Genomic DNA, 16,271 nt, shown 5'->3' on the forward strand with positions numbered 1-16,271 from the left:
TCAAGGATCAAAGGACAGCCAATGGACCAAGATTTCACAGATGTGCCATTGCAGGGTAAACACAACATTAACTTTGCTTGATTTAGATGTGCCAGTGGTCAGAACTGATTATTCATATTTACAATTAGTTTATCAAGGCTGTGAAAAGAGTTGTATTCAAGAGTTGTATTGTGGTTGAATCTATATGGTCCTTATTCACAACACTGACACAGTGACCAGCCCTGGCAGGTCCTGCAAAAACAAGGTGGCGGGGGTTAAGTGTAGAGGGCAGTGCAAACAGACTAATGTAAGTGGATATCCTTGCTGAGCACAATAACACCACCAGCGAGACGACAAACGATTAATGACATACAAAAGGGTCAGGGCTTATGTGTAGGGGTGGGGCTTACACATGGGGGGCGTGTTTAACCTAGACCAATGAAAGTCTGTATTGAGTGGACGTTTGTGCCAAATTTTAAGCAAGTTCCTGAGGGTTCACGAGAGAATGGGACGTACATACAGACAGCTGGACGGACAGATGGACAAACCAAAAACATTATGGGTCTGGCTAGGGCTGTGCCGAGGCATTATACAAATGCTGTTGTTAGATCAGTGGTTCTCAACCATTTTCATGTCAAGGACTCCCACATTGAAAACACATTAGGCCATGCACCCTCATATGAAAACACATTAGGCCACGCACCCTCATATGAAAACACATTAGGCCACGCACCCTCATATGAAAACACATTAGGCCACGCACCCTCATATGAAAACACATTAGGCCACACCCCCCTCATATGATAGGATTTTGTCCCAGGGACTCCCACTTGAGAAGATTTTTGTTGCTACAGTAGCTATGATTTAGGCTGCGGCTACATTGATCCGTCACTGAACGGATACACATTACTGAAGGTATTACTGTATTACTGTAGAACCTAACGTAATCGTGCCTTCGCAGAAACAACAGCTTTGCCGATGGTGACATATCTGTCAGCTCAAGAAATGTACCCTCTCTGAACTTTTCTGTCCATCAAAACTGACACAAATCTGGCCAAGATTTTTTTCTGTCCAACAAACGGATACTCCTCATTGAAAAAAAAATTGAGGATCAATGTAGTCCAGAATACCTACACTGTGGAGAGAGTGAAACCTAGTCATAATGGGCTAATTTCTAGTGAAGGAAACAGTGAGACTATACCTCATTTTTCTGGGGACCCCCCGGACCCCATGTTGAGAACCACTGTGTTAGATGACTACAGCTCGATATCAGCCCTGAAACGCGACACCCCAAAACAATATTCCATGGAATGTGATGTAGTCTGATGTGGCACAATGTAATGCAATGTCGCACAAAACATTACAGTAAGGCGCAAGATTAGTCTGGATCATTGCTGCTTTGGGCGTTTCCTCCATAGAAGCGAAATGTCATGTGTAGTGAAGTGCGTTGATTCTCAGCGCTGGGTGTCCCTGGCGGCACTCAAGGGTGTGAGAGAATTAAACTCCCAGCCGTTGCCCCAGTCCTCTCCTCTCCCCAGGCGTGCTCTCTTCTGTCCTATCCTCTCTCCAGTTGTCCTCTCCTTAGTCGTCGTCCCTCAGTCCTGTCCTCTCCCCAGCCATGCTGTCTCCTGTCCCACCTGTCTCCTGCCCCGCATGTGTCCTGTCCCGCCTGTCTCCTGCCCTGCCTGTCTCCTGCCCCGCATGTCTCCTGCCCCGCCTGTCTCCTGCCCCGCCTGTCTCCTGTCCCGCCTGTCTCCTGCCCTGCCTGTCTCCTGCCCCGCCTGTCTCCTGCCCCGCCTGTCTCCTGTCCCGCCTGTCTCCTGCCCCGCCTGTCTCCTGCCCCGCCTGTCTCCTGCCCCGCCTGTCTCCTGCCCTGCCTGTCTCCTACCCCGCCTGTCTCCTGCCCCGCCTGTCTCCTGCCCCGCCTGTCTCCTGCCCCACCTGTCTCCTGTCCCGCCCGTCTCCTGTCACGCCTGTCTCATGCCCCCACCTGTCTCCTGTCCTTACTGGACGTCAACGGTCATGCCATAGTCTGGGGTGACGGAGAACTGGACTTTACCATCTGCTTCCTGCTCTTCAAACACTATGACCTGGGATGAAGGAAAACAAGACAATAACAACAATGGGAATGCAGTAGTCAACAGGAGAGTCTAAAACTCAACATATCCACAGGCAGAGAGGGAGAGAGAGAGAGAGAGAGAGAGAGAGAGAGAGAGAGAGAGAGAGAGAGAGAGAGAGAGAGAGAGGTGGAGGGCAGAGAGAGGGCAAGAGAGAGAGAGAGAGAGAGAGAGAGAGAGAGAGAGATGGAGAGAGAGAGAGGTGGAGGGCAGAGAGAGGGCAAGAGAGAGACAGCACAAGGGAGAGGGAGAGCGAAATTCAGCTTGAGGCGTATTCCAGAATACACTGCCAAATTCAATATCGTCAAACCCACAGAGGGTCTGAGCTGTATATGAAAACCGTTGACCTGTGATGCTCCTCCGTGTGGCACTTGAGTGGAAGTGTGGGATAAATTCCTATAAGGAACCGATACAGAAATATGCAGCCCGGTAGAGGTCATGTTAGCAGTTAGCAGTATACCTGGTTGTTTCCCTTGTGGAGCCAGGGAGCTGGGAGGTAGAGAGTTTGCTGAGGACCGATGGACCAGTAACGTCCCAGATTCTGGCCATTGATAAAGACCACCCCTTTGCTCCAGCCCTGTGGACAGAATCAGGGATCCATCAGTGGCCGGACAATGAATAAGGCTTGACTCAACTGTTTGATTAGATTAGATTAGATTAGATTAAAATGTAGTGTCATTATACAGCACAAGTACAGTACATTAAAAATAAATGGAAATGGAAATGTAACAGTAAAGTGCAATAGTAATATACAATGTACAGGTGAATTGAACTGGATATAAAACAATATTTTATATCCAGTTCAATTCACCTGTACATTGTATATTATATGAATTAGTACTACCGAGTGTAGCGCTAATCAGATGTATGTACAGAGTTGTAATATTAATATGTACAGTGATACAGGTATAAAGACAATATGGTAGTAAGTCATACTGGCCAGCAGCGTAACTAGCAAGAGTTTGAAGGTTTGAAGGTTTTTATTTAGACACAAAACATATACAGATTATTACTCTATTATACATTTTTGTCAAGGATAGGAACGAAAATGGCGCAGTGACTTATTTACATCGTTGTCCTTGGATGTCAAGGATGCTAGAAACAGACACATACAACTCATTACAGGAAATTAATCACAATTATTACATTTGCATAGTAATAATGGCACAACCCTAAATTTATACAAACAAAGCACATTTGTTGTTAAGGTAAGTAGGTAAGGGATATGTACATCTATAGATATAGTATCTACTTATATGTAAAAAGATGATATGCAGGTATGTACAGACAGATGTGGATAGATATATATACTGTAAGAATAAATATATATATATATACGGTATATACATCATTATTGTACATGCTATTGTTATGCCATCATACAGCATTGTATGAGTTATATATGCAGGTGGGTAATGTGGGATATTTGTGGATATCCTGATGAAGAATGTCTCAGTCAACCGAGGCTTGGATAATAACAAGGTTTATTAACCAAACAGATAGAATACATAGAGAGAATGGCTGAGGCTCTCGCCCCAGGTGATCAGCTGAAATTACCCAGGTAAGAAACCTCTATTGTGGTCGGGAGGAGCCCTTTATAGTTCAACAAAGGGGGTGTGTGGTCCCATTTGATAGGTCAGATGGGGGGGAGGGGGTACAGGTTTGGGGGACACAGGGGAGGGGGGTGTCTTATTCCACAGAGAGGGGGGGGGGGGCACAGGTAAAGGGAACACAGGGGAGGGGGATATATTTACATGAGGACATATTATACCACAATACTCACTTTTCTTTCTTATAATGTGGGTGAGATTAATGTATAATATACCAGGATTGTTTGGAACAGGTAAAAGTGGGGATAATAGTTTAAAAATAGAATTATTTACATACATGATTAATAGAATTATTTACATACATGATTCATGACATGATCGACTGGACTGCGGTCTGTGTTATTTTGATATCAGAGATGTGGGAATAGATATCACCCTTTTCTTTTATTAATCGCTCAAAATACCTATATCAATGAGTGGTCCTCATCTCTGATATCAAACAACAATTAACATAATCATTAGAAGCTATCGCTGTGCAAATATCTTGGCATACCTTCAGTCGTTCATGTCGTGACTCTGGGGAGCTAATGTGATCGTTGTGCATACAGGCATCGTAATAAACCAATTAAATACATGCACTGTCTGTGTGGTCAGAGTGCACAAGGTGAAAAAACAAAATTGTGTTCATAATTATTAGGAATCGGATTTACACATAAGGCTAATGTGTACAAAAACATTTTAACAACCGTTAACCTGGTGGTTAATAAAACTAACATGATTGATTATGGGAAATTGTTCACAAATATATATATATATATTTGCACATTTTGTGATGATTCTTGATGAAATTACTTAGGATCCAGTTGTATTTAATCTGAGTTTGAGTGTCACTTTCATCTGTGATTGCCTCAGCTTTGTTGGTTTTTACTTAGAATCAGGCAATTTTCTCCATTTCTTCTCTATAAATGAGGAGATAAAACGTCTTATGCATCGCTTCTGTATGTAATTCTAGTGCATATACTATCAATGGTTCACCATACAGGTGCAAAACAACGTTGCATGTCCTCTTCTATGAGAGAATAAAACAACTGATTATTTCTTGTCTGACAATACAATTTTGTAACCTAAGTAATTCTAATGTGATGTAATGTGATCATGTGGTCACTTCTTCCTTCAGCAATACATTTTAGCTCATTATTACTAACCATTGTTAATATTTTCTCATTGATTTCTTTTCATTACATCCCTAGTTCATCGTTTTGCAGATACATACAATTGTGTGAAAAGTTTCCTGCTTGTGAAGGTATTAATCTGAATGATGTTGCGTCGTTGTTGACAAGGTGTTCTCTGTCGGTCGTGTGGCAGGGCCAAACAGTAACACATAAAAATTAAATAAATATATACAATAGACATTACCTTAGTGGCTAATGTGTCAAAATAAAATTGAAAACCGTTAACCTAGTGGTTAATATAAAAGGTGATTATGATAATCGTTATGCATTGTTCTGTGGTGCATACTATCAATGGTCAAAACAACTTGGTGTCTTGGAACAATCCAACTGGTTCTGCCCTGTTTAACAATACCATTTTGCAATGTGACTCTGTGATCATTTCTCATTGTCATTATAAAATTGGTTAATGCAATCTTACTGATTGTATTTCATCATATTCCTAGTCAATAATTTTCCAGATACATATGAACTCTGTGAAACAGTTCTTGTTTGTGAATCTGACAGTTGCTGTGAAGTGTTGATCATCTGTTCTCGGTCTGTCGTGTGGCAGGGCCAATACATACATAACAATGTGGACAATGTGTGTTCAGAAGTATCTTGTTCTACAGGTCTCTGATGATGTCTCTTCTTGACGATGCAGTCGGGAACATTCACTGGTCGTCGTTCATTCAGAGGGGGCCTACAGGAGGTCGCCGTCCGCTCCCTGTGTACCTTGTCAAGGGTCACCGGTAGCAGTCAACTATAGTGGTCTTTTCCTGCAGCCTATGTTGTTCTCCACCACCATTACATGTCTGCCACTGTGCTCACGCTTGGCCCCTATCGGGCCTAGAGACATGGTGGTCAGGGCGTTCTTGAACGTGGTGGTTGGTCCCCCCCGTTCCTCGTCATCGCGGTACTAGAGGGGCGAGGGGGCGGGCGTTTTTGAATGTGTTGTGCTGGTTTCGCTGTCCTCTCCTCGTCATTGCGGTACCACTTGATGGAGGGCGAGGGCCCGCCGGTGTAGTGGCTAGTCAGTAGGACGCTCTTTCTCACACGGATGACAATCTTGTCATGGGAATCCACCTTGATGGTCGGGGACTTCAGTTCCCGTTTGCAGGTGATGGGTTTGCTTCTTCAGGTGGCGCTTGCGAACGAAACTCTTCCGGCACATGTTGCATTTGTACGGCTTCTCTCCCGAGTGGACCCCCCTCTGGTGCTCCTTCAAGTTAGCCGCGGTTGCAAAGCACTTCGCACACTGTGTGCATCGATGGGGCTTGTCCCCTACTACCCCCACGGCGTGGGTCTTCTGGTGTTGCTTGGGGCTGGACGCGGTGGCGAAGCCTTTACGACGGGGCTTGTCCCCGGCCCCCGCGGCGTGGGTCTTCTGGTGCTGCTTCAGGTTGGAGGATGTGGTGAAGCCTTTACTGCACTGGCCACAGGTGTACGGCTTCTCGCGTGTGTGGAGCTCCTGGTGCTTCTTCAGATGCCTCCTGCGTACAAAGCTCTTCCTACACTGGGTGCACTTGTACGGCTTGTCATCCGAGTGCATCTTCATGTGTTCTCTGAGAGAGATGGCCGCCGCGAAGCTCTTGCTACACTCGGAGCACTGATGGGGCTTCTCCGGCATCTGGTGAGACTTGAGGTTGAAGGCGTCGATGACGCCCTTGCCGACCATCTCGACCCAGGTGGGGGCGTACGCCTTTTCTTTCGTGTGGATTTTCATGTGCTGCTTGAGGCTGGCCTCCACGGCGAAGCTCTCGCCACAGTGGACACAGATGTACGGGTTGATGTCCTTGTGGATCTCAAAGTGCTGGTGGAGGTCGGCGATGCTGCCAAAGATCTCGCCGCACTCGTTGCACTCCAGGCCGTGGGTCTCGTGGATCACCATCCCGCTGTCCGACTCCACGATCAGCTGTCCGCCGTGGTCCGACAGAGCCACGTTAGACTCCGTCTTGATCTCGGTCTGTCGTGGTCATGCAGTGCCGGGGTGGAGGCCGTCAAAAGGTTGATCTCCTCTTCGTCAGTGTCTCCTTGGTCAGTCTCCTTCGTGGTCCTCTGCTCCACTTTCTTGGGGATGTCTGTGGGCTGGGTTGGATGGTTCTCCCACGGTTGTTGTCGTCGCCTCTGGTTGTGTCCGCAGCTTCGTGGTTCAGGTCACGCGTCGTCTCACTCGTCCTGTCCTCTCATCAATTCGTGATCTGAGGGTGATAAACACTGCCTTAGAAAACTCCTCACATAAATGATTCAACGCCTTTCTGCTAAAGTGGAAAATCATTTTGGGATTAATTCAATTCATTGTAAATAAAATCACTTAATTGACAATAGGAAATGCAAGCCAATTGCATTAGCAGTGATTCTTTACGTCAAGAAGGTCACATTCACTACAATTTTATCAGATTTTGTATCTAACTAGATCTTACAGCATTAGGCTTTAAATAAAATTTGTAAATGAATGGCCAAAGTTTTGAATCAGATAAAATAGCTCCTTGTCTTCATATTCTGATGGTCTTAAATTGAAGTTGATCTTACCTCAGGCCGCGTACGATGGTGTGCTTCTTCAAGATACTTACCTCGCCATGACTTCTCGGTTGTTCTTCACATCTCAGTGTGGCTCATCATAGCATAGCATGGGGAAAAAACATAAAATCTAGGTAGCCAGTTAATTTTGCATGAAAAACAATCATTTCTTATCATCTAACCCTAACTAACCTTACTGTCATGCATTTGTCCTAATAAACTAATCTACACTGTAGCACTCAACACTTTGATGACCATTGTTACTCAGCTGATAGAGGTGTGCCTTGCCTGATGTCCTGTCGTACAGAACCTGTGAGTCGCTTTGGATAAAAGTGTCAGCTAAATGATCAATGTTGTTGATATCTTGTACATTTAGATAATTGTGCTGCAATTTTGGTGGTTGATAATTTTGCAGTCATGGAAAGTATTAGTTGTTAAAAGAATAGTCTAAGGAAAGTCATGCATGTTATTGGTTATAAACAGAGAATAGAAGGAGGGGATTGTAAGTAGTTGTTTTCATCATTAATCTTTCATCTCGGGCACTTCTCTAATTTCTGTGCCTTTTGAAAAGAGATGATGAAAACGACTGGTTAGTTATTGTTAGTATGGGAGTTAGGTAGATTTTCATAACTGCAAATTCATCATCTGTAACTAATTCATGTTAATTAAGTGGTTCTCTGTTGCCATCCACCGCCAGGTGAGTCCATCAAGTCTGTGGTCACGAGTGCAGGCATGTGCACTGTCTCTCGGTTGACATGCAAATTGTTGGATTTTCTGTCTTTTGTGATACAATTTGGGTGTAGTCATTCACTGTTTTGCATCTCGCCTCAGAGCCAGATCTGTAAATACAAACACATGTTAATTTTCCACTCTTTTCTAAGACCTGGGTGAATCCTCTTTGACTGTCTGTGTGCTCAACAAACATTAGCTAGATCTCATCCATCCCGTTCTTGGATGTAATGATAGTGTTATCATTTATCAATCATATCGCATATGTACACAAGCATCATATGAATGTGGACCCACACATTTTGAATCATGTTTAAAATGTCTTACAATGGAAAGGGCTAGTTATCTTTCATTGGTTCTTTAGATAAACACATTAACTCAAGTGAATATAACCTAAACATCTTACTTTTAAACATGATCTATGTTGTTTGTGCCCAAGTTTTTTCAACATTGAAAGCTTATAAAGTCTAATCTAACGCTGTTTATGTGGACTACAAGGTACGCCCACAGATGTATTATAATTCTGAAACAGACATTGTAATTAGCTTTATGTGACTTATAATGTGTAAATTAAAGCAACATAAACACTCAAGTGATCTGAGATAGTTGTAATTTACTGTAACTGAGATGATAGTTGTGTACCACAAACAGTACTGAATTTGCAAATCTGGTATGTCATAAATGTACAGATGTAGCAGTACTGACTATCTGTATGTCATGTATGTCATAATATGTCCTGATAAATAGAAAATGGGGGACCCTGATGTAAACAAGACTAAAGTCTCTCTCTGGTCTGCATCCCCTTAACAATTGTGTGTATTGAGCTGTACTGTATTGTACCCATTCTGCAATCTGTTAATAAAGTTTTCAATCAATCAATCAAAGCATCTATATTTATGATTTTCATACTCACCGGGGAAAGCTGCAATGTTCGGTTCGTTTCTCCGGTGGTCTGGGATGGTGCAACCTGCATCTCGCCACTGCAACTCAACATTTTCCAATGGCAGCGCGCACATATATATACAAATAAAACATATACTACACGTGGATTTCACGCACCCTTGGCCTTGGGTACATTACACTTTACGTTCGCTTATGGATAGTTTAATATAAAATAATAACTTCACGGCGCGCATAGCGTCACGTCATTGCTCCATGCGACGTTCGTGTGTTCTCATTCGCCTCGGAAATAACGCTTTGCAATTCATACAGTATTTTTTCCACGAGCTCTCAATAGCCTGGAATTCCTATACCAGCGTTTTGTTACCGAATGAACGCGCCTGTGCATATGTGAAACGTAAACAAACTGAAACGATAAAACTATACTTCCCCAAATGGTTGTTCCCGTGGGCCGGTGTTCTGCGGAATCCGGAAATTACTATCCTAGTTTGTTCCCGTGAACTGCACTTCAATGTTATTCTTTGTATAACGGTAACTCGTCTCTCAATGCTCGTCGCGCTATCCGCAGCCGGTTCTTGACTCAATAAAGCAACGCAACGGGTCCTATAATACTTGTGCACATACAAACGAGACTTAAAACAGACACACAAACATTAATACATATAAGTTAACGTGTGTGTATATCTGACTGTATTGGATCGCTGTACGTTTAGTCGACCAACATCTGTTGCGACAAGACATTCATACCCTTGATATATAACTACACATCGTTATTAAAATCATAACGACCGAACCTGACTTCGAAATTTACCAGCGATATATTAGATTATATATACCTTTTAATCATACTCTCGGCCTCTTAACCCGCGACTAACGTCCTGTTTAATGTACTTTCCGCGACTGATGTCCCGTTTAATGTACATTTACGTACTCCCGGGACATCGCGTAATCATGTACTAACTAGGACATCGCGTGATCATCTTCCCGCTATCTGTATTGATCAATTGGTTAATTTAATCCAAAATACATCGTTTTCAGGAAATGGAAGAGATTGTGAGCTTAGTTTGAGGTTGAAACAATGAATATTATGACGCTACTCTGGTAATTTCTAATTATGATTCTATCAGCTTCTCGGTCCTACTTCCCGCCTCTTTGCAAAGGAATCACAGAACGTTTTTAACAGAGTAGCGTTTTCCAAGGATATCACATCATAATAAGCTCACGTATCTATTTTGTTGCCTATATTTTTAGTCTGCATCAGCTAGACTAGGGGTAGCAATCCAACAACCTGTGTGTGCCTTAGTTTTTGGTCGGCTCCGACTCGACCAGGAATAGCACTTCAACCTTTGTGCCTAAACTTTTGGGAATAGCACTATAACCCATCCTCTCAGAACCGCCTGATAAAGGACCCAGGTGCACGCGCGCCCTGGTAACGATTCTCAATACAGATCAGATATATTAATGCACATTATTCTTACTCAGCCATGATCTCAATATTTGACAACATTCTGTAATATTCACCTGGCACAGAGAAAAGCAGGAAGGTTTTAATTCCTTTCCATAAATCTTTTTTTTGGTCGACCAGTCTATATACTCACTTTTCTCTGTATAGATGAAACGATACAGCATGCCGGGAGGACGCAAAAAGTCCGTCACAAGTTCGTAGACGCCAATTGTGGGATATTTGTGGATATCCTGATGAAGAATGTCTCAGTCAACCGAGGCTTGGATAATAACAAGGTTTATTAACCAAACAGATAGAATACATAGAGAGAATGGCTGAGGCTCTCGCCCCAGGTGATCAGCTGAAATTACCCAGGTAAGAAAACTCTATTGTGGTCGGGAGGAGCCCTTTATAGTTCAACAAAGGGGGTGTGTGGTCCCATTTGATAGGTCAGATGGGGGGGAGGGGGTACAGGTTTGGGGGACACAGGGGAGGGGGGTGTCTTATTCCACAGAGAGGGGGGGGGGGCACAGGTAAAGGGAACACAGGGGAGGGGGATATATTTACATGAGGACATATTATACCACAGTAAGTAGGTATGTGTTGGGATCAAAATTCAAAAGCATCAAATATCATCCATCGTTCACCATCACCAAAATGTTGGTTGGTGTTCAATGTATGCAGACGGTGGCTTTGGGTTTGATTGGTTGATCCAAATTCAAAGGGCATCATTACTCTCTTAAGATTTCAGTTGCCATTTAGTATGATCGATGTAGCAATATTACTACTCTTCTTTTCAGCCTTTGCCAACTGCAGACCGTGACACGCTCTCCTGTTGGCTGTCCTACTCACAGGCAGCCTGATGAAGGTGTCTCTGGGTGAGCCGTCCACATAAAGCCTGGCCTGGAAGAACCCTGGGAAGGACGGCTTGTTGCGAAGAGACCGCCAATGTCCTGAACTCTGAAGTCTGAAACACATAGAGGAGTATATACACAGTATATCTTAGATATGAGTGACACTTTTCTTCTCATTACATTCAACCATTACAGATAATGCTTATCCACGTTAAACTGTCCTCTGTAGAGGCAGGCACAAGTCAAACCTTCACCCAAGCACTGTGTTGGCCCTTTTTATCGCACATTTATTTTACCCTCTTGTTATTATGATGAATTACATTTTCTTGGTAGATGTCCTATCACAATGGTTTCAAACCTGCACTGTGTAGTGTGTATACATTTTCAATAAAGAAATATAGCCTCTTTAGCAAGCTAAATCACAAAGTCTGGCTGAATGAAATAAAAATCCTGTTGTCTATGGGAAAATTATCAATGTCCTGTTAAAAAATACAGTACAGCTTAATAGTAAAATATTGCAATACTTGAAAGAAAAAAAGAAACAATTTGAATTCAATACCCTTCTCCTGTGGACCTTACCAGTTTGAGTTTAAAATTCATGTAACGAAACTGACATTTTGTAGCAATTCACAATTCCATACTCAGCAGCTTCCAGCCCTGTAATCTACTCATACTGCTGATGTTTTAAACAGGTTGCAGAGACATCACATTAAAAGGATGGAGAGGTTGTCGTCGTCGTCGTCGTCGTCGTCCCCCCCCCCCCCCCCCATCGTGCTTTCATTGTAATTCCACATTCTGTGGGAAACGGGTAGATAATCAACTGTGCTGTATCAGTGATGACAGCGGCAGAGAACAACAAACGAGGAGGGAGAATTAAAAGGTAAATGAGACTAACCTGTTCACGAAGCCCGGCTTCATGTCCACACTATGAATGATGAAGCTTCGGAGTGGTCTATTGTTCAACTCAATATCCCCGACAAGACCTGGAACAGAAGTCAAAGCCACTTTTAATCTCCCTTGGGGATCTGTCAGATACCGTTTATTAGGTTATTTTATGCTGTATCCCAAAAATAAATCCAATGGTAATACATGATAACTTTTGCATCTACAAAGCTGTTAATTTGTGGAATAATTTGCACCTTTGCGCTGTTGGTCCAGGGTTTTGCCATAATTCACCCTTCCACAGTTCTCCACCAGTAAACCCAAGGTCCTCTCTCCCTTCAGTGGACAGATACATAAAGCATAAGAGAGGTGTTATTGGAAGAGTGTTCCTCCACGAAAACCACAGACAGAAAAGAAGAAAAGTTTGCCTCTCGGCTGAACTGAATCATGTAATTGATCCAGGCCCAATCTTCTCACGCGCCCGAGCCGACTTGTTTTCCAATATAGCGCAGGTGACTGGGAGCAAAGCTGGATACTGAAATTCTGCTTTTGTTAGAAGAAACATTTGCCTGAAGACTCACTGCTGGCTTAATCCTGGCACTTTGGAGCCAAATGCAATTATCAGCATCCCCGGAAGTTTTCACATGTGGGAGGGTGTTAAATATTAACTACTTGACTCGTTTAAATACGCTGACACTGCAGCAGCACACCTCCAGACTGAGGAGTGAGTCTCATGCACACACACAACCGTGTTTTCATGCGTTGTGGGGACATTCACATAGACTTACATTAATTTCCTAGCACCTTACCCTAACCATAACCAACGCATGCCTAACCTGAACCCGTATCCTAACCTTTAACTAACCCTCACCATAACCCCTGAGACTAGAATAGCTCATTTACCTTGTGAGGCCTGGCCCATGTTCCCCACTACTGCCCCCCCCTAAAAAAAAAACAACAACACACGTACCTTCCCATCAAGCAGTGCAAGCTCTGACGTTTTATGATCCAGAACTCCCACAAACTGTCTGTCTACAAACACCTAGACAACAGAGACATTTAGAGAGTTTATCGTAGGGATGGAATCATTTAATCCAACTTCGATTATCCAACGACTCACACAATCATATACATAACATATCATAAAATCTAAACATGTTGACCACGGTTCAGTTTGATACATTTGTATACTTTTTTTTTTATAAAGGTATGGATTGATTACATGTTATACCCCTCAGCCATCTCACATAATAACCAGAGAATTGTGTCTGTTGCTAATGTGATGCACCATCATTGACATAATGTGAGTGATAAGTAAGATGTTCCTTTATTGATCCCCTTGGGGAAATTCAGGATCTGTCAATAACTGTCTGTCCTCTGTCTGACATCTGTCCCTGATGCTGTTCCTGTCAGTCTGTCTATTTGTCTGTCTATTTGTCTGTCTGTCTGTCTGTCTATTTGTCTGTCTATTTGTCTGTCTGTCTGTCTGTCTGTCTGTCTGTCTATTTGTCTGTCTGTCTGTCTGTCTGTCTGTCTGTCTGTCTGTCTGTCTGTCTGTCTGTCTGTCTGTCTGTCTGTCTGTCTGTCTGTCTGTCTATCTATCCGTCTGTGTGTCTGTCTGTTTGTCTGCCTGTCTGCCAGTGTATCCTCACCAAAGAGCCTATATAAGAAGATAAGATCAGAATTGTTAGCATTAGCCGAAAATCATTGTCAAGGTAATCACACAATGAATTATGGGATAGGAGTTGGGAAGGAGTGCTAAACCAGGTCCAACTGAAATAAATAAAGGGGCTCAGATTGGGCAGTTGTTTGAGGGTCACCTCAGTGATTCAAAATCCACTTTGGTAGTTTTTCTTCTTGGTGCTAAAATAACAAACTTCCTCTCCACAACATGTGATTTGGGAGCCAAATGAATAAGCATGCCCACTTTGTTCAGGCTTTGTTGTCCTCTGATTAGCATACTCTTTGCTAAGCTAGTGTAACCCAATGGTGTTGCATTGATCCACATTGACCACTGCTATGCCGACACATCTCCTTCTGTTATAATCACCCCTGGTCCCTCACCAAGGCTCTATCCCTGACATTGTTCCTGGAGTTGAGGGTTCCTCCACTAGTGACGGTGGTCTCATACAGCGTGTAGCCATACGACTGGCCGTTGTTGCTGTTGACAGGAAGATTCTCCATGTTCACCGGCATCTCTGACCTATAAGGCTGCAGGGTTCAAAACAGGAAGACATCATCCATCCATCCATCCATCCATACAGTGTAATGTAGTGCTTAAAAGGTACATTTACATTTAGTCATTTAGTGTTTCTCAACTGGTGGGTCGCGACCCAAAAGTGGGTCGCGGAGCCATTTAGAGTGGGTCGCGGATGTGTGTGTAAAAAAATGTATTAAAATAATTATTTTTTTTTGCTCTACCTATCTTTGTGAAAGTGGCTTCTCAGCTCTGGTCCAGCTGAAGACAACGCAGAGGAACAGATTGGACATTGAGCACGACCTCAGAGTTGCTTTGTCTACCATCACCCCAGACTTTGACACTCTTGTCAGGAGCAAACAACATCCCCAGTTATCCCATTAGTTCCCTGTGTGAGATCCGACTTGTTTTTCATATGTGTATATAATGTGAATATCTGTAGATGATAGCAGACATCTACTCTGACACTCAGGTTTTATGATTAACACAGAGACAGCTTCCATGTAGTGTGGGTTAGACTCTCCAGACAGAGACAGGGTGAGTGAGAGATAGAGCCAAGGTCACCAGCGGGAGAGCAGGCCGCTGGTAGGGGGAGATTTGGGTCAGGGGTGTCAACACCATTGCTATGGTAACAGTTAAGAGAGAGAGAGAGAGATGTTGCTATGGCTAACAGCCGTTGCTAGGGAAATACACTTGTATAGCTGGGGGTGTCTTCCGGATTGAGTCAGACTAGGAAACGAAGCTGACGCGTAGAGACGTTGACAGAGAGACAGAGCAATAGCTGGAGGGGGTGGAGGGGCCTCCCCTCCCCCCTCATTAGCCTCGAGGTAGCTAGCTACGGCTAACAGGGAAGGCTTTTGGCTAACCACTAGGCCTCAACCATCTTCGAACTGATAGCAGGAGAGACCGGTAGATTTAAGGAATTCAATAGACCTTCAAAGACATTTCAGAACTGTTTTCCATCTGGTACAGAAGCTATGTTTATGGAAATAAACATCAACATCAAGGAAAGGTATCACGTTTCCAATGTGTCGTTTTCAGTCGGATGCAGTAACGATGCAGAGAGAGGGTATCAGTCAGTACGATGAGTAAGCGATAAACAAGACGCAGACATCACGGGAAACACAGAGAGATTACTGGCTGAGAACCCGATTATCTAACACCTGGGATGTTAAGCTAAGAAGCATATATTATTTATTATTATTATAATTTTATTTCATTGGGTTTTTAGCCCTAGTTGCGCTTTTGTTGCATCCCCAGTAGGGATGTCGGATATTATCGGCCTACCGATATTATCGGCCGATATTGGCATTAAAATGTGATATCGGAAAATATCGGTATCGGTTTTCATTTCTATAACCTTTATTTACCCAGGCAAGCAAGTAAAAACAAATTCTGATTTTATTTATTGTCAAAAGTATGCATAATGTTGTGTTAATTCCACAATAAGAGATATGTAATGTTAACACTTTGGGTGCCGGCCAAAAATCCGGAAAATGACTGTGGGTTGCCAGGATTCCTGGACGATTCTAGCATATCTCATGATCTTAGCGGAGCTATTTCTATATTTTATATTATAACTATGGGGAAATGGTTGGGCTCATTTGAAGACGACAAGTTGATGTACACAATGCAAAAAACCGTTTGTTTCTGCATGTCTTCGTTCGTTCACAATTACAAGTTAAAAAACGTCAACAAAAGATAAAAGTGGAGGTAAATTATTTAGAACAGAAGTTACAGGCACTTTTATGAAAGGTGTGCCGGCGGGGTGATAATAGGTACTGAACGTGTTATAAAGCAATTTAGACTGGGATGGATGGATGGATGGTTTGATTGATTGATTGTTTGACAGATTGTTTTATTGGTTTGATTGATAGAATGTTTTATTGTT

At 43.1% G+C, this 16,271-nt stretch overlaps 1 protein-coding gene across 1 annotated transcript in view; it reads right to left on the reverse strand.

Moving 5' to 3' along the window:
• Positions 1–1,946: 1,946 nt before the first annotated feature.
• The window catches only part of LOC311227917 (beta-galactosidase-1-like protein 2), a 112,758-nt gene continuing 98,433 nt past the window's right edge, over positions 1,947–16,271 (reverse strand). Inside the window, exons 13-19 of the mRNA XM_084313777.1 lie at positions 14,248–14,394; positions 13,154–13,225; positions 12,441–12,519; positions 12,197–12,284; positions 11,300–11,414; positions 2,557–2,673; positions 1,947–2,069 (exon numbers count right to left, since the gene is read on the reverse strand). Coding sequence (XP_084169903.1) covers positions 1,983–2,069; positions 2,557–2,673; positions 11,300–11,414; positions 12,197–12,284; positions 12,441–12,519; positions 13,154–13,225; positions 14,248–14,394 — 705 coding nt within the window. The 3' untranslated portion in view covers positions 1,947–1,982. The remainder of the gene's footprint in view (positions 2,070–2,556; positions 2,674–11,299; positions 11,415–12,196; positions 12,285–12,440; positions 12,520–13,153; positions 13,226–14,247; positions 14,395–16,271) is intronic.

Source organism: Notolepis coatsorum (genome assembly GCF_963971535.1).
Source record: "Notolepis coatsorum genome assembly, chromosome: 1".
Classification (NCBI taxonomy): domain Eukaryota; kingdom Metazoa; phylum Chordata; class Actinopteri; order Aulopiformes; family Paralepididae; genus Notolepis; species Notolepis coatsorum.